The sequence below is a fragment of the Heterodontus francisci genome, chromosome 3 (assembly GCF_036365525.1).
Source record: "Heterodontus francisci isolate sHetFra1 chromosome 3, sHetFra1.hap1, whole genome shotgun sequence".
In the NCBI taxonomy this organism is placed as follows: Eukaryota; Metazoa; Chordata; class Chondrichthyes; order Heterodontiformes; family Heterodontidae; genus Heterodontus; species Heterodontus francisci.
The window spans coordinates 193,088,178-193,105,949 of NC_090373.1; the positions used below are offsets into that span (position 1 = coordinate 193,088,178).

At 63.7% G+C, this 17,772-nt stretch overlaps 1 protein-coding gene across 4 annotated transcripts in view; it reads right to left on the reverse strand.

Annotated features, from left to right (window-relative positions):
- Positions 1–27: 27 nt before the first annotated feature.
- LOC137353418 (alanine--tRNA ligase, mitochondrial-like) overlaps positions 28–17,772 on the reverse strand; it is a 50,970-nt gene continuing 33,225 nt past the window's right edge. Inside the window, exons 5-9 of one of the 4 annotated variants that reach the window (XM_068019713.1) lie at positions 15,998–16,106; positions 15,092–15,130; positions 14,738–14,849; positions 14,093–14,220; positions 29–321 (exon numbers count right to left, since the gene is read on the reverse strand). In XM_068019713.1, the coding sequence (XP_067875814.1) occupies positions 121–321; positions 14,093–14,220; positions 14,738–14,849; positions 15,092–15,130; positions 15,998–16,106 (589 nt within the window). In that variant the 3' untranslated portion in view covers positions 29–120. Of the gene's footprint in view, positions 322–14,078; positions 14,221–14,737; positions 14,850–15,091; positions 15,131–15,997; positions 16,107–17,772 lie in introns of all 4 variants that reach the window. The other 3 variants (XM_068019685.1, XM_068019694.1, XM_068019703.1) reach the window with 3 other exon arrangements.

Consider the following 17,772-nt stretch of genomic DNA (forward strand, 5'->3'; position numbering starts at 1 on the left):
TATGGGCCAAAGGCAGGTATATGGAGTTAGACCGCAGATCAGCCATGAACTCACTGAATGGCGGGACAGGTTCAAGGGGCTGAATGGCCTACTCCAGTTCCTATGTTCATTTCAATCTCCTCACGTCCCAGTTCTGAGAGCTCTCAGTATCAGGGGCTCTCTCCCAACATGTTTACCATATTTGCCATCTTGAAGGAGGGTGTAACTGTATTTTGGTGAATCGTCAGTTCTGGGCACTCCAATCCTCTGGAGCTCTGTGATACCCTGAAGGCCCAGTCCTCTCCCAGGCCGCATGTCTGACTGTGGGGATCGCCTGAGACGCTGCAGAGACAGAAGAAAATGCATCAAACTACACAACGCTACAGAGTGAGAGAGAGAAAGGGAGAGTGCACAGTCAGAGCAAAGTGAGCATAGAAATCCACTGCAAGAATGTGTCGAGATGAACAACTTGAATATTTAAACACTTTTATTTCTCTCCTGTATGACGCCATCACCTCTTGCTGGTCTCCAGTTCCAACATTTCCAATAATTGGGGGAGTTCTTCCTCTCTGAGCACAGTGAATGTGAACCCAGCCTGTATTCATCAATATACACACACTTTCCAGTAGGTGACTGGGGAGGTACTGCACAGGAGCAGCAGCTTTGCTTCATTTACCACCTCTCAACCCCACCCCCACCAGCTCTCTAACCAAAAAGTACTGTGGCCTACTCGAGGGGTCCTGCTGCTGCCCTGGCTGAAATCAGCCAATCATTGATGCTTGTGGTCGGTCCCATTGTACATCGGGCAGTCATTTAAGCAGCAAGCCATCAATGGCCTCAGCTAATGGTCTGTAAGATGGAGAGCGAACCAGACTTACTCCTCATGTGCAAGAGCAGGAGCGTGCGGGGGAAAGCAGGCAAACACAAGCCCACTCCAGATGATGGTAACACACAGTGGAACATTTCACAAATGACCCTGAACAACGACCACCATCATTTATATGGCACCAGTACAGCAATAACACTGACATCTACCCTGCAATGTGGGAAATGGCCCACAAAAAGCAGGACAAGTCCAACCCAGACAATTACCACCCCATCAGCCGACTCTCAATCAGCAGTAAAGTGATGGAAGGTGTCATCAATTCTGCTCCCCCCCCCCCCATCTCTCTCTGCACCCCCCCCATCGCTCTCTCTGCACCCCCCCCCCATCGCTCTCTCTGCACCCCCCCCCCTCCCCCTCTCTGCACCCCCCCCCCTCCCCCTCTCTGCACCCCCCCCCCTCCCCCTCTCTGCACCCCCCCCCCTCCCCCTCTCTGCACCCCCCCCCCCCCCCTCTCTGCACCCCCCCCCCTCCCCCTCTCTGCACCCCCCCCCCTCCCCCTCTCTGCACCCCCCCCCCTCCCCCTCTCTGCACCCCCCCCTCCCCCTCTCTCAGCCCCCTCCCCCTCTCTCAGCCCCCCTCCCCCTCTCTCAGCCCCCTCCCCCTCTCTCAGCCCCCTCCCCCTCTCTCAGCCCCCTCCCCCTCTCTCAGCCCCCTCCCCCTCTCTCAGCCCCCTCCCCCTCTCTCAGCCCCCTCCCCCTCTCTCAGCCCCCTCCCCCTCTCTCAGCCCCCTCCCCCTCTCTCAGCCCCCTCCCCCTCTCTCAGCCCCCTCCCCCTCTCTCAGCCCCCTCCCCCTCTCTCAGCCCCCTCCCCCTCTCTCAGCCCCCTCCCCCTCTCTCAGCCCCCTCCCCCTCTCTCAGCCCCCTCTCCCTCTCTCAGCCCCCTCTCCCTCTCTCAGCCCCCTCTCCCTCTCTCAGCCCCCTCTCCCTCTCTCAGCCCCCTCACCCTCTCTCAGCCCCTCACCCTCTCTCAGCCCCCCTCTCCCTCTCTCAGCCCCCTCTCCCTCTCTCAGCCCCCTCTCCCTCTCTCAGCCCCCTCTCCCTCTCTCAGCCCCCTCTCCCTCTCTCAGCCCCCTCTCCCTCTCTCAGCCCCTCTCTCCCTCTCTCAGCCCCCTCTCCCTCTCTCAGCCCCCTCTCCCTCTCTCAGCCCCCTCTCCCTCTCTCAGCCCCCTCTCCCTCTCTCAGCCCCCTCTCCCTCTCTCAGCCCCCTCTCCCTCTCTCAGCCCCCTCTCCCTCTCTCAGCCCCCTCTCCCTCTCTCAGCCCCCTCTCCCTCTCTCAGCCCCCTCTCCTCTCTCAGCCCCCTCTCCCTCTCTCAGCCCCCTCTCCCTCTCTCAGCCCCCTCTCCCTCTCTCAGCCCCCTCTCCCTCTCTCAGCCCCCTCTCCTCTCTCAGCCCCCTCTCCCTCTCTCAGCCCCCTCTCCCTCTCTCAGCCCCCTCTCGCCTCTCTCAGCCCCCTCTCCCTCTCTCAGCCCCCTCTCCCTCTCTCAGCCCCCTCTCCCTCTCTCAGCCCCTCTCCCTCTCTCAGCCCCCTCTCCCTCTCTCAGCCCCCTCTCCCTCTCTCAGCCCCCTCTCCCTCTCTCAGCCCCCTCTCCCTCTCTCAGCCCCCTCTCCCTCTCTCAGCCCCCTCTCCCTCTCTCAGCCCCTCTCCCTCTCTCAGCCCCCTCTCCCTCTCTCAGCCCCCTCTCCCTCTCTCAGCCCCCTCTCCCTCTCTCAGCCCCCTCTCCCTCTCTCAGCCCCTCTCCCTCTCTCAGCCCCCTCTCCCTCTCTCAGCCCCCTCTCCCTCTCTCAGCCCCCTCTCCCTCTCTCAGCCCCCTCTCCCTCTCTCAGCCCCCCTCTCCCTCTCTCAGCCCCCTCTCCCTCTCTCAGCCCCCTCTCCCTCTCTCAGCCCCCTCTCCCTCTCTCAGCCCCCTCTCCCTCTCTCAGCCCCCTCTCCCCTCTCTCAGCCCCCTCTCCCTCTCTCAGCCCCCTCTCCCTCTCTCAGCCCCCTCTCCCTCTCTCAGCCCCCTCTCCTCTCTCAGCCCCCTCTCCCTCTCTCAGCCCCCTCTCCCTCTCTCAGCCCCCTCTCTCTCTCTCAGCCCCCTCTCTCTCTCTCAGCCCCCTCTCTCTCTCTCAGCCCCCTCTCTCTCTCTCAGCCCCCTCTCTCTCTCTCAGCCCCCTCTCTCTCTCTCAGCCCCCTCTCTCTCTCTCAGCCCCCTCTCTCTCTCTCAGCCCCCTCTCTCTCTCTCAGCCCCCTCTCTCTCTCTCAGCCCCCTCTCTCTCTCTCAGCCCCCTCTCTCTCTCTCAGCCCCCTCTCTCTCTCTCAGCCCCCTCTCTCTCTCTCAGCCCCCTCTCTCTCTCTCAGCCCCCTCTCTCTCTCTCAGCCCCCTCTCTCTCTCTCAGCCCCCTCTCTCTCTCTCAGCCCCCTCTCTCTCTCTCAGCCCCCTCTCTCTCTCTCAGCCCCCTCTCTCTCTCTCAGCCCCCTCTCTCTCTCTCAGCCCCCTCTCTCTCTCTCAGCCCCCTCTCTCTCTCTCAGCCCCCTCTCTCTCTCTCAGCCCCCTCTCTCTCTCTCAGCCCCCTCTCTCTCTCTCAGCCCCCTCTCTCTCTCTCAGCCCCCTCTCTCTCTCTCAGCCCCCTCTCTCTCTCTCAGCCCCCCTCCCTCTCTCTCAGCCCCCCCTCCCTCTCTCCCTCTCTCCGCCCCCCTCCCTCTCTCCCTCTCTCCGCCCCCCTCCCTCTCTCCCTCTCTCCGCCCCCCTCCCTCTCTCCCTCTCTCCGCCCTCCTCCCTCTCTCCGCCCTCCGCCCTCTCTCCGCCCTCCGCCCTCTCTCCGCCCTCCGCCCTCTCTCCGCCCTCCGCCCTCTCTCCGCCCTCCGCCCTCTCCTCCGCCCTCCGCCCTCTCTCCGCCCTCCGCCCTCTCTCCGCCCTCCGCCCTCTCTCCGCCCTCCGCCCTCTCTCCGCCCTCCGCCCTCTCTCCGCCCTCCGCCCTCTCTCCGCCCTCCGCCCTCTCTCCGCCCTCCGCCCTCTCTCCGCCCTCCGCCCTCTCTCCGCCCTCCGCCCTCTCTCCGCCCTCCGCCCTCTCTCCGCCCTCCGCCCTCTCTCCGCCCTCCGCCCTCTCTCCGCCCTCCGCCCTCTCTCCGCCCTCCGCCCTCTCTCCGCCCTCCGCCCTCTCTCCGCCCTCCTCCTCTCTCCGCCCTCCTCCCTCTCTCCGCCCTCCTCCCTCTCTCCGCCCTCCTCCCTCTCTCCGCCCTCCTCCCTCTCTCCGCCCTCCTCCCTCTCTCCGCCCTCCTCCCTCTCTCCGCCCTCCTCCCTCTCTCCGCCCTCCTCCCTCTCTCCGCCCTCCTCCCTCTCTCCGCCCTCCTCCCTCTCTCCGCCCTCCTCCCTCTCTCCGCCCTCCTCCCTCTCTCCGCCCTCCTCCCTCTCTCCGCCCTCCTCCCTCTCTCCGCCCTCCTCCCTCTCTCCGCCCTCCTCCCTCTCTCCGCCCTCCTCCCTCTCTCCGCCCTCCTCCCTCTCTCCGCCCTCCTCCCTCTCTCCGCCCTCCTCCCTCTCTCCGCCCTCCTCCCTCTCTCCGCCCTCCTCCCTCTCTCCGCCCCTCCTCCCTCTCTCCGCCCCCCTCCCTCTCTCCGCCCCCCTCCCTCTCTCCGCCCCCCTCCCTCTCTCCGCCCCCCCCTCCCTCCCCTCTCTCCGCCCCCCTCCCTCTCTCCGCCCCCCTCCCTCTCTCCGCCCCCCTCTCTCTCTCTCTCTCTGGCCCCCCTCTTTCTCTCTCTCTCTCTCTCTCTCTCTCTCTGGCCCCCTCTCTCTCCCCTCTCTCCCTCCCCCCCTCTCTCCCTCCCCCCCTCTCTCCCGCCCCCCTCTCTCTCGCCCCCCTCGCTCCCTCTCCCGCCCCCCTCGCTCCCCTCTCCCGCCCCCCTCGCTCCCTCTCCCGCCCCCCTCGCTCCCCTCTCCCGCCCCCCTCGCTCCCCTCTCCCGCCCCCCTCGCTCCCTCTCCCGCCCCCCTCGCTCCCTCTCCCGCCCCCCTCGCTCCCTCTCCCGCCCCCCCTCGCTCCCTCTCCCGCCCCCCTCGCTCCCTCTCCCGCCCCCCTCGCTCCCCTCTCCCCGCCCCCCTCGCTCCCTCTCCGCCCCCCCTCGCTCCCTCTCCGCCCCCCTCGCTCCCTCTCCGCCCCCCTCGCTCCCTCTCCGCCCCCCCTCGCTCCCTCTCCGCCCCCCTCTCTCCCCTCTCCGCCCCCCTCTCTCCCTCTCCGCCCCCCTCTCTCTCTCCGCCCCTCTCTCTCTCTCTCCGCCCCCCTCTTTCATTCTCTCTCTCTCTGGCCCCCCTCTTTCATTCTCTCTCTCTCTGGCCCCCCTCTTTCATTCTCTCTCTCTCTGGCCCCCCTCTTTCATTCTCTCTCTCTCTGGCCCCCCTCTTTCTCTCTCTCTCTGGCCCCTCTCTGCCCCCCCTCTATCTCTCTGCCCCCCCCTTCTCTCTCTCTCTCTCTGCCCCCCCCTTCTCTCTCTCTCTCTCTGCCCCCCCCTTCTCTCTCTCTCTCTCTGCCCCCCCTTCTCTCTCTCTGCCCCCCCTCTATATCTCTCTCTCTCTGCCCCCCCCCCTATATCTCTCTCTCTCTTCCCCCCCCCCTCTATATCTCTCTCTCTCTTCCCCCCCCTCTCTTCCCCTCTCTTCCCCTCTCTCCCCCTCCCTTCCCCCCCCCTCCCCCTCCCTTCCCCCCCCCTCCCTCCCCCTCCCCCCCCTCCCTCCCTCTCTCCCTCTCTCTCTCCCTCCCCCTCTCTCTCCCCCCTCCCCCTCTCTCTCCCCCTCCCCCTCTCTCTCCCTCCGGCCCCCCTCTCTCTCTCTCCCTCCGGCCCCCCTCTCTCTCTCTCCCTCCGGCCCCCCTCTCTCTCTCTCCCTCCGGCCCCCCTCTCTCTCTCTCCCTCCGGCCCCCCTCTCTCTCTCTCCCTCCGGCCCCCCTCTCTCTCTCTCCCTCCGGCCCCCTCTCTCTCTCTCCCTCCGGCCCCCCTCTCTCTCTCTCCCTCCGGCCCCCCTCTCTCTCTCTCCCTCCGGCCCCCCTCTCTCTCTCTCCCTCCGGCCCCCCTCTCTCTCTCTCCCTCCGGCCCCCCTCTCTCTCTCTCCCTCGGCCCCCCTCTCTCTCTCTCCCTCCGGCCCCCTCTCTCTCTCTCCCTCCGGCCCCCCTCTCTCTCTCTCCCCTCCGGCCCCCCCTCTCTCTCTCTCCCTCCGGCCCCCCTCTCTCTCTCTCCCTCCGGCCCCCCTCTCTCTCTCTCCCTCCGGCCCCCCTCTCTCTCTCTCCCTCCGGCCCCCCTCTCTCTCTCTCCCTCCGGCCCCCCTCTCTCTCTCTCCCTCCGGCCCCCCTCTCTCTCTCTCCCTCCGGCCCCCCTCTCTCTCTCTCCCTCCGGCCCCCCTCTCTCTCTCTCCCTCCGGCCCCCCTCTCTCTCTCTCCCTCCGGCCCCCCTCTCTCTCTCTCCCTCCGGCCCCCCTCTCTCTCTCTCCCTCCGGCCCCCCTCTCTCTCTCTCCCTCCGGCCCCCCTCTCTCTCTCTCCCTCCGGCCCCCCTCTCTCTCTCTCCCTCCGGCCCCCCTCTCTCTCTCTCCCTCCGGCCCCCCTCTCTCTCTCTCCCTCCGGCCCCCCTCTCTCTCTCTCCCTCCGGCCCCCCTCTCTCTCTCTCCCTCCGGCCCCCCTCTCTCTCTCTCCCTCCGGCCCCCCTCTCTCTCTCTCCCTCCGGCCCCCCTCTCTCTCTCTCCCTCCGGCCCCCCTCTCTCTCTCTCCCTCCGGCCCCCCTCTCTCTCTCTCCCTCCGGCCCCCCTCTCTCTCTCTCTCCTCCGGCCCCCCTCTCTCTCTCTCCCTCCTCGGCCCCCCTCTCTCTCTCTCCCTCCGGCCCCCCTCTCTCTCTCTCCCTCCGGCCCCCCTCTCTCTCTCTCCCTCCGGCCCCCCTCTCTCTCTCTCCCTCCGGCCCCCCTCTCTCTCTCTCCCTCCGGCCCCCCCTCTCTCTCTCTCCCTCCGGCCCCCCTCTCTCTCTCTCCCTCCGGCCCCCCTCTCTCTCTCTCCCTCCGGCCCCCCTCTCTCTCTCTCCCTCCGGCCCCCCTCTCTCTCTCTCCCTCCGGCCCCCCTCTCTCTCTCTCCCTCCGGCCCCCCTCTCTCTCTCTGCACCCCCCCCTCTCTCTCTCTGCACCCCCCCCTCTCTCTCTCTGCACCCCCCCCTCTCTCTCTCTGCACCCCCCCCTCTCTCTCTCTGCACCCCCCCCTCTCTCTCTCTGCACCCCCCCCTCTCTCTCTCTGCACCCCCCCCTCTCTCTCTCTGCACCCCCCCCTCTCTCCTCTCTGCACCCCCCCCTCTCTCTCTCTGCACCCCCCCCTCTCTCTCTCTGCACCCCCCCCTCTCTCTCTCTGCACCCCCCCCTCTCTCTCTCTGCACCCCCCCCTCTCTCTCTCTGCACCCCCCCCTCTCTCTCTCTGCACCCCCCCCTCTCTCTCTCTGCACCCCCCCCTCTCTCTCTCTGCACCCCCCCCTCTCTCTCTCTGCACCCCCCCCTCTCTCTCTCTGCACCCCCCCCTCTCTCTCTCTGCACCCCCCCCTCTCTCTCTCTGCACCCCCCCCTCTCTCTCTCTGCACCCCCCCCTCTCTCTCTCTGCACCCCCCCCTCTCTCTCTCTGCACCCCCCCCTCTCTCTCTCTGCACCCCCCCCTCTCTCTCTCTGCACCCCCCCCTCTCTCTCTCTGCACCCCCCCTCTCTCTCTCTGCACCCCCCCCTCTCTCTCTCTGCGCCCCCCCCTCTCTCTCTCTGCGCCCCCCCCTCTCTCCTCTCTGCCGCCCCCCCTCTCTCTCCCTCTCCGCCCCCCTCTCTCTCCCTCTCCGCCCCCCTCTCTCTCTCGCCCCTCTCTCCCTCTCCGCCCCCCTCTCTCTCCCTCTCCGCCCCCCTCTCTCTCCCTCTCCGCCCCCCTCTCTCTCCCTCTCCGCCCCCTCTCTCTCTCTCCGCCCCCCTCTCTCTCTCTCTCCGCCCCTCTCTCTCTCTCTCCGCCCCTCTCTCTCTCTCTCCGCCCCTCTCTCTCTCTCTCCGCCCCTCTCTCTCTCTCTCCGCCCCTCTCTCTCTCTCTCCGCCCCTCTCTCTCTCTCTCCCGCCCCTCTCTCTCTCTCTCCGCCCCTCTCTCTCTCTCTCCGCCCCTCTCTCTCTCTCTCCGCCCCTCTCTCTCTCTCTCCGCCCCTCTCTCTCTCTCTCCGCCCCTCTCTCTCTCTCTCCGCCCCTCTCTCTCTCTCTCCGCCCCTCTCTCTCTCTCTCCGCCCCCCCTCTCTCTCTCTCCGCCCCCCTCTTTCATTCTCTCTCTCTCTGGCCCCCCTCTTTCATTCTCTCTCTCTCTGGCCCCCCTCTTTCATTCTCTCTCTCTCTGGCCCCCCTCTTTCATTCTCTCTCTCTCTGGCCCCCCTCTTTCTCTCTCTCTCTGGCCCCTCTCTGCCCCCCCTCTATCTCTCTGCCCCCCCTCTATCTCTCTGCCCCCCCTCTATCTCTCTGCCCCCCCTCTATCTCTCTGCCCCCCCTCTATCTCTCTGCCCCCCCCTTCTCTCTCTCTCTCTCTGCCCCCCCCTTCTCTCTCTCTCTCTCTGCCCCCCCCTTCTCTCTCTCTCTCTCTGCCCCCCCTTCTCTCTCTCTGCCCCCCCTCTATATCTCTCTCTCTCTGCCCCCCCCTCTATATCTCTCTCTCTCTCTTCCCCCCCCCTCTCTTCCCCTCCCTTCCCCCCTCCCTTCCCCCCCTCCCTTCCCCCCCCCTTCCCCCCCCCCCCTCCCTTCCCCCCCCCCTCCCTTCCCCCCCTCCCCCTCCTCCCCCCCCTCCCTCCCCCCCCCCCTCCCCCTCCCCCCCCCTCCCTCCCCCCCCCCCCCTCCCCCTCCCCCCCCCTCCCCCTCCCTCACTCTCCCTCCGGCCCCCCTCTCTCACTCTCCCTCCGGCCCCCCTCTCTCACTCTCCCTCCGGCCCCCCTCTCTCACTCTCCCTCCGGCCCCCCTCTCTCACTCTCCCTCCGGCCCCCCTCTCTCTCTCTCCCTCCGGCCCCCCCTCTCTCTCTCTCCCTCCGGCCCCCCTCTCTCTCTCTCCCTCCGGCCCCCCTCTCTCTCTCTCCCCTCCGGCCCCCCTCTCTCTCTCCCCCTCCGGCCCCCCTCTCGCTCTCCCCCTCCGGCCCCCCTCTCGCTCTCCCCCTCCGGCCCCCCTCTCGCTCTCCCCCTCCGGCCCCCCTCTCGCTCTCCCCCTCCGGCCCCCCTCTCGCTCTCCCCCTCCGGCCCCCCTCTCTCTCTCCCCCTCCGGCCCCCCTCTCTCTCTCCCCCTCCGGCCCCCCTCTCTCTCTCCCCCTCCGGCCCCCCTCTCTCTCTCCCCCTCCGGCCCCCCTCTCTCTCTCCCCCTCCGGCCCCCCTCTCTCTCTCCCCCTCCGGCCCCCCCTCTCTCTCTCCCCCTCCGGCCCCCCTCTCTCTCTCCCCCTCCGGCCCCCCTCTCTCTCTCCCCCTCCGGCCCCCCTCTCTCTCTCCCCCTCCGGCCCCCCTCTCTCTCTCCCCCTCCGGCCCCCCTCTCTCTCTCCCCCTCCGGCCCCCCTCTCTCTCTCTCTCTCTCCGGCCCCCCTCTCTCTCTCTCTCTCCGGCCCCCCTCTCTCTCTCTCTCTCCGGCCCCCCTCTTTCTCTCTCTCTCCGGCCCCCCTCTTTCTCTCTCTCTCCGGCCCCCCTCTTTCTCTCTCTCTCTCCGGCCCCCCTCTTTCTCTCTCTCTCCGGCCCCCCTCTTTCTCTCTCTCTCCGGCCCCCCTCTTTCTCTCTCTCTCCGGCCCCCCTCTTTCTCTCTCTCTCCGCCCCCCCTCTTTTTCTCTCTCTCTCCGCTCCCCCCTTCTCTCTCTCTCTCTGCCCCCCCTTCTCTCTCTCTCTGCCCCCCCTTCTCTCTCTCTCTGCCCCCCCTTCTCTCTCTCTCTGCCCCCCCTTCTCTCTCTCTCTCTGCCCCCCCTTCTCTCTCTCTCCTGCCCCCCCTTCTCTCTCTCTCTCTGCCCCCCCTTCTCTCTCTCTCTCTGCCCCCCCTTCTCTCTCTCTCTCTGCCCCCCCTTCTCTCTCTCTCTCTGCCCCCCCCCTTCTCTCTCTCTCTCTGCCCCCCCCCCTTCTCTCTCTCTCTCTGCCCCCCCTTCTCTCTCTCTCTCTGCCCCCCCTTCTCTCTCTCTCTCTGCCCCCCCTTCTCTCTCTCTCTCTGCCCCCCCTTCTCTCTCTCTCTCTGCCCCCCCTTCTCTCTCTCTCTCTGCCCCCCCTTCTCTCTCTCTCTCTGCCCCCCCTTCTCTCTCTCTCTGCCCCCCCTTCTCTCTCTCTCTCTGCCCCCCCTTCTCTCTCTCTCTCTGCCCCCCCTTCTCTCTCTCTCTCTGCCCCCCCTTCTCTCTCTCTCTCTGCCCCCCCTTCTCTCTCTCTCTCTGCCCCCCCTTCTCTCTCTCTCTCTGCCCCCCCTTCTCTCTCTCTCTCTGCCCCCCCTTCTCTCTCTCTCTCTGCCCCCCCTTCTCTCTCTCTCTCTGCCCCCCCTTCTCTCTCTCTCTCTGCCCCCCCTTCTCTCTCTCTCTCTGCCCCCCCTTCTCTCTCTCTCTCTGCCCCCCCTTCTCTCTCTCTCTCTGCCCCCCCTTCTCTCTCTCTCTCTGCCCCCCCCTTCTCTCTCTCTCTCTGCCCCCCCCTTCTCTCTCTCTCCTCTGCCCCCCCCTTCTCTCTCTCTGCCCCCCCCCTTCTCTCTCTCTCTCTCTCTCTGCCCCCCCCTTCTCTCTCTCTGCCCCCCCCTTCTCTCTCTCTGCCCCCCCCTTCTCTCTCTCTGCCCCCCCTTCTCTCTCTCTGCCCCCCCCTTCTCTCTCTCTGCCCCCCCCCTTCTCTCTCTCTGCCCCCCCCCTTCTCTCTCTCTGCCCCCCCCTTCTCTCTCTCTGCCCCCCCCTTCTCTCTCTCTCTCTCTCTCTCTCTCTCTGCCCCCCCCTTCTCTCTCTCTCTCCCTCCTTCGGGGTATTAACCCCTCTCTCTCTCTCTCCTTCGGGGTATTAACCCCTCTCTCTCTCGGGGTATTAATCTCCCCCTCAATCTCCCCCCCCTCTCTCTCCCCCCCTCTCTCCCCCTCTCTCTCTCTCTCTCTCTCTCCCCCTCTCTCCCCCTCTCTCTCTCTCCCCCCTCTCTCTCACCCCCCTCTCTCTCTCTCCCCCCTCCTCTCCCCTCTCTCTCCCCCCCTCCGGCCCCCCTCTCTCTCTCTCCCCCCCTCCGGCCCCCCCTCTCTCTCTCTCTCTGCCCCCCCATCTCTCTCTCTCTCTGCCCCCCCATCTCTCTCTCTCTCTGCCCCCCCATCTCTCTCTCTCTGCCCCCCCATCTCTCTCTCTCTCTGCCCCCCCATCTCTCTCTCTCTCTGCCCCCCCATCTCTCTCTCTCTCTGCCCCCCCATCTCTCTCTCTCTCTGCCCCCCCATCTCTCTCTCTCTCTGCCCCCCCATCTCTCTCTCTCTCTGCCCCCCCATCTCTCTCTCTCTCTGCCCCCCCATCTCTCTCTCTCTCTGCCCCCCCATCTCTCTCTCTCTCTGCCCCCCCATCTCTCTCTCTCTCTGCCCCCCCATCTCTCTCTCTCTCTGCCCCCCCATCTCTCTCTCTCTCTGCCCCCCCATCTCTCTCTCTCTCTGCCCCCCCATCTCTCTCTCTCTCTGCCCCCCCCATCTCTCTCTCTCTCTGCCCCCCCCATATCTCTCTCTCTCTGCCCCCCCCATATCTCTCTCTCTCTCTGCCCCCCCCCATATCTCTCTCTCTCTCTGCCCCCCCCCATATCTCTCTCTCTCTCTGCCCCCCCCATATCTCTCTCTCTCTCTGCCCCCCCCATCTCTCTCTCTCTCTGCCCCCCCATCTCTCTCTCTCTCTGCCCCCCCATCTCTCTCTCTCTCTGCCCCCCCATCTCTCTCTCTCTGCCCCCCCCCATCTCTCTCTCTCTGCCCCCCCATCTCTCTCTCTCTCTGCCCCCCCATCTCTCTCTCTCTCTGCCCCCCCATCTCTCTCTCTCTCTGCCCCCCCATCTCTCTCTCTCTGCCCCCCTCTTTCTCTTTCTCTCTCTCTCTCTCTTCCCCCCCCTTTCTCTCTCTCTCTCTCTGCCCCCCCTTCTCTCTCTCTCTCTGCCCCCCCTTCTCTCTCTCTCTCTGCCCCCCCTTCTCTCTCTCTCTCTGCCCCCCCTTCTCTCTCTCTCTCTGCCCCCCCTTCTCTCTCTCTCTCTGCCCCCCCTTCTCTCTCTCTCTCTGCCCCCCCTCTATCTCTCTCTCTCTGCCCCCCCCTCTATCTCTCTCTCTCTCTGCCCCCCCTCTATCTCTCTCTCTCTGCCCCCCCCCCTCTATCTCTCTCTCTCTGCCCCCCCCCTCTATCTCTCTCTCTCTGCCCCCCCCCCCCTATCTCTCTCTCTCTGCCCCCCCTCTATCTCTCTCTCTCTGCCCCCCCTCTATCTCTCTCTCTCTGCCCCACCCCTCTATCTCTCTCTCTCTGCCCCACCCCTCTATCTCTCTCTCTCTGCCCCCCCCCCTCTATCTCTCTCTCTCTGCCCCCCCCCCCTCTATCTCTCTCTCTCTGCCCCCCCCTCTATCTCTCTCTCTCTGCCCCCCCCTCTATATCTCTCTCTCTCTGCCCCCCCCTCTATATCTCTCTCTCTCTGCCCCCCCCTCTATATCTCTCTCTCTCTGCCCCCCCCTATCTCTCTCTCTCTCTGCCCCCACTATCTCTCTCTCTGCCCCCCTCTTTCTCTTTCTCTCTCTCTCTCTTCCCCCCCCTTTCTCTCTCTCTCTCTCTGCCCCCCCCTTTCTCTCTCTCTCTCTCTGCCCCACCCCTTTCTCTCTCTCTGCCCCCCCCTTTCTCTCTCTCTCTGCCCCCCCCTTTCTCTCTCTCTCTGCCCCCCCCTTTCTCTCTCTCTCTGCCCCCCTTTCTCTCTCTCTCTCTGCCCCCCTCTTTCTCTCTCATCCCCGCCCCCCCCTCTTTCTCTCTCATCCCCCTCACGCACTTTCTTCCCCCCCCCCCCACACGTTCTCTCTCTCTCCCCCCCCCCCCCCCCCCATCTCCCTCGTGCTCTCTCTTCCCCTGTTCGCCTCGCACTCTCCCCGTCCCTGACAGTTGCAGAGAGTGGGAATGCTCAGCAGATGGTTGGTCAGTTACTGTAAAAAAAAAATCACAAGTCAGTTTCACAGCTGACAGCTGCTGCATCGGGAATAGCGGTTTCCCAACTTCAGACCGATTCCGCCGGAAAACCCCAAATCTATCCGACGTCAGCAGCACTCAGTTGTGAAAGTGACTTGCTACTTTTTTTTTTAAAAGCCAGTCTGACAAAGGGAAGTTTCTCCTCTCCAGTCACGGAGCCCTGGTGTGGATGAGGATCAGCCTGGGTACAGTTTACACCCGCGGGCCAAATGGAAACCTTTGGTGGGCCTGATCCTGGCCCACGGGCCATATGGTTGACAAGATGCACTGCAGCAACTCGCCAAGGCTCTTTCGACAGCACCTTCCAAACCTGCAACCTCTACCAACTAGAAGGACAAGGGCTGCAGATGCATGGGAACACCACCACCTGCAAGTTCCCCTCCAAGTCACACACCATCCTGACTTGGAACTACATCGCCGTTCCTTCACTGTCGCTGGGTCAAAATCCTGGAACTCCCTTCCTAACAGCACTGTGGGTATACCTACCCCACATGGACTGCAGTGGTTAAAGGAGGCAGCTCACCACCACCTTCTCGAGGGCAATTAGGGATGGGCAATAAATGCTGGCCTGGCCAATGACATCCTCATCTGGTGAAAGAATTAAAAAGAACCTTGTCAAAATGTCCCAAGGCTCTTCACAGAAGCATTATTAAAAGTTTGATATTGAACCAAATAAGGAGATATGAGAACAAGAGACCAAAAGCTTTGTCATAGGGGTAGGTTTCAAAGAGCATTTTAAAGGAGCTGGGAGGTAGAGGTAAGAATGTAGGGAGGGGATTCCAGAGCTGAGGGCCCTGGCAGCTGAAGGTGCAGCCATCTTTGGTGGAGCAATTAAAATTGGGGAAGCTCTCGAAGCCAGAATTAGATAGCTGCGGATATCTGGGAGCGTTGAGGGGCTGGAGGGATTTGAAAACAAGGATGAGAATTTTAAAACTGGAACATTGCTTAACTGGGAGCCAGTGTCAGTCAGCGAAAAAAAACAGGATCAACGGAGGGAAGGTCACGTGACAACTGCAGGAAGGCTTGACGTTGCCACTCTGGGATGGACCCCAACCGCCATGTCCCACTCTCACCTCACACCCCTCACCTCTGTCTCTTCCTTCACCAGCTGGTCCAAGGCTGCGGTGTCCATGGTGACTGCCTTCTCTTCCAGCATCAGGCCAATCAGATCGAGGGGAAAGCCCAGGTTCCTGTGCAGGGACCAGGCCACGTCAACTGTAACCATGGAGAAGGGTGTGAGTGATGACATGAAGGAGTTACACGTCTGGACTCCTAGCTTTTCCGTGAATGTGCCCCCATCCCCTTCCCCCAGAAACCAGTGCCAATTTCCCAGCGAACGGTTCCGCGTGCATAGCCTAGTGAACTTTGACTGTGCATAGGTGGCCAATGACATTTGGGGGTCCTCAATGCAGAATCACATCCTCTCACTCTGCAGCACAGGCTACTGAACAAAGTGCAGGAGCAGAGAGACTGTGACCAGTACACACGCACTCACCCAGCCCTACCCCTCCCCCAGCTTAGTGACACTGAGGACAACTGCAGCGGATTGTATCTGAAGTATATCACTCTACTTAGCTCAGAGAAAGAAAACAGAAGGCGGGAAAAATGAGGGCAAGATGGCGCGCCAAGGGAAAGGATGGGGGTCGGTGGCAGCTGAGAGGAGGGGGCGGGGGCGAGCAAAGGGGCCGGGAGCGAGAAGCCAACGGTCCTGTCCCCCCTCCCACCCCAGTACCTGGGAAACTCTGTGACTTGGCCATTTTCTCCAGGGTTCTGTCAATGACTCTTCGCCCACGGTGGAGTGAGGACAGAAAGGCTGCTTCATTCTCATTAATGGTGTCCATGATCTGTGGGGATGAACAACAGCGTTACACCATCGGGGAGCGGGGGAGGCGGGGTGCAATCAGCCAAAAGGGGGGGGGGATTGCATCGCTGCTCCATGGCACAGCATGATAGGTGGGTCCTCTCCACCCTGCCCCCACTCCCTCCCCGCCCCTGAACCCCAGCCACTCTCCACCCCATGCTTCCACAGTACCCCACAAACCATGGCCTCCACCCTCCCGCCTGCCTAATATTCCACTCAACTCACCTGGTTTACGTCCTGCTTTAATTCTGGGTAGGCATCTCCCTGGGAAAAGAGAAAACACTGAGTTAGACTGATCCCTGCACCACTCCTGGATTAATCCAGGATTCCGGCTGCAGTTTGATTGAACCCCTGCGCCGCTCCCAGATTAATCCAGGAGTCCGTCTCTGGTTACAGACTGACACTTCTCACTATTCTCAGAGCAAATAGAACTGCTGCAATGAGGAACAAGGTGAAGTTACAGAGTGCTCAGTGCAGGGTTCCCTCTCCCCTCGATACATTTTCACAAGCATTAACATTCCTCCATGCAACCCACATCCCACCCCCTGCACTCGGGGCCCCTGCTCTCCGATTTCCAACAAGAGCTTTTAACTTTATAAACAGCCCAAGCTGATTCACGGGAATGTTATCAAACAAAATCTGATATTGAACCACATAAGGAAATAGCAGGACAGACAACCAAAAGCTTGGTTTTAAGGAGTGTCTTAAAAGAGCAAAGCGAGTTGGAGAGGTTCAGCGAGGTACCAAAACCACTGGAAGTGTGTGGCATCCCTCGTGTCTGTCAGGAGACTTGAACAGAACAAGAAAATGGTTGGGATTACCCACCTGCTCCCAAATGTGAGGATCTGGAAGATTCATCACTAATTCCAGGAAATTCCTGGACACCGTTAAAGGTCAGTTGCCAACTCCCAACAGTCCAAATTAATCAGCCCCGATCCCCGTGAAAGGCCATCCTGGTACAGAGCCATGCTCTTTTATTCATTCTCCCCCCGGAACAGCTGGATTGACAGCACAGGGAAGAGATCACCCTATCCAGAAACCCACTTCCCATCACCCGGAACAGCTGGATTGTGATAACTGGCACCATGAGGATAATTACACCCCTCCCCCAGTGTTCCCCACCATTCTCACCAGAATTTCCACCACAGTTGGCACCAAACTTGCGAGAAACCCAGCCGGTGCCCGCAGAACTTCGGCAGAAAACCTCACAGCTCGACGAAGAATCCGGCGCAACACCAACCTGTAAACAGCAGCAGCGAATCGAACAGGATCATCATATGTACTGAAAACTGGAGAGAGGGCCGCGCAACTCCCTCACTCACTACACTGCCTCAGCCCGCGATCGTCCCTCACCCTCCGATCACCCCTCACTCACTACACTGCCTCAGCCCGCGATCGTCCCTCACCCTCCGATCACCCCTCACTCACTACACTGCCTCAGCCCGCGATCGTCCCTCACCCTCCGATCACCCCTCACTCACTACACTGCCTCAGCCCGCGATCGTCCCTCACCCTCCAATCACCCCTCACTCACGACACTGCCTCAGCCCGCGATCGTCCCTCACCCTCCAATCACCCCTCACTCACTACACTGCCTCAGCCCGCGATCGTCCCTCACCCTCCAATCACCCCTCACTCACTACACTGCCTCAGCCCGCGATCGTCCCTCACCCTCCGATCACCCCTCACTCACTACACTGCCTCAGCCCGCGATCGTCCCTCACCCTCCGATCACCCCTCACCCACGACACTGCCTCAGCCTCCGATCGTCCCTCACCCACTACACTGCCTCAGCCTCCGATCGCCCCTCACCCACTACACTGCCTCAGCCCGCGATCGTCCCTCACCCTCCAATCACCCCTCACTCACTACACTGCCTCAGCCCGCGATCGTCCCTCACCCTCCAATCACCCCTCACTCACTACACTGCCTCAGCCCGCGATCGTCCCTCACCCTCCAATCACCCCTCACTCACTACACTGCCTCAGCCCGCGATCGTCCCTCACCCTCCGATCACCCCTCACTCACTACACTGCCTCAGCCCGCGATCGTCCCTCACCCTCCGATCACCCCTCACCCACTACACTGCCTCACCCTCCAATCGCCCCTCACCCACGACACTGCCTCAGCCTCCGATCGTCCCTCACCCACTACACTGCCTCAGCCTCCGATCGCCCCTCACCCACTACACTGCCTCAGCCCGCGATCGTCCCTCACCCTCCGATCACCCCTCACTCACTACACTGCCTCAGCCCGCGATCGTCCCTCACCCTCCGATCACCCCTCACTCACTACACTGCCTCAGCCCGCGATCGTCCCTCACCCTCCGATCACCCCTCACTCACTACACTGCCTCAGCCCGCGATCGTCCCTCACCCTCCGATCACCCCTCACTCACTACACTGCCTCAGCCCGCGATCGTCCCTCACCCTCCGATCACCCCTCACCCACTACACTGCCTCAGCCTCCGATCGCCCCTCACCCACTACACTGCCTCAGCCTCCGATCGCCCCTCACCCACTACACTGCCTCAGCCTCCGATCGCCCCTCACCCACTACACTGCCTCAGCCCGCGATCGTCCCTCACCCTCCGATCACCCCTCACCCACTACACTGCCTCAGCCTCCGATCGCCCCTCACCCACTACACTGCCTCAGCCTCCGATCGCCCCTCACCCACTACATTGCCTCAGCCTCCGATCGCCCCTCACCCACTACACTGCCTCAGCCTCCGATCGCCCCTCACCCACTACACTGCCTCAGCCTCCGATCGCCCCTCACCCACTACACTGCCTCAGCCCGCGATCGTCCCTCACCCTCCGATCGTCCCTCACCCACTACACTGCCTCAGCCTCCGATCGCCCCTCACTCACTACAGTGCCTCAGCCCGCGATCGTCCCTCACCTT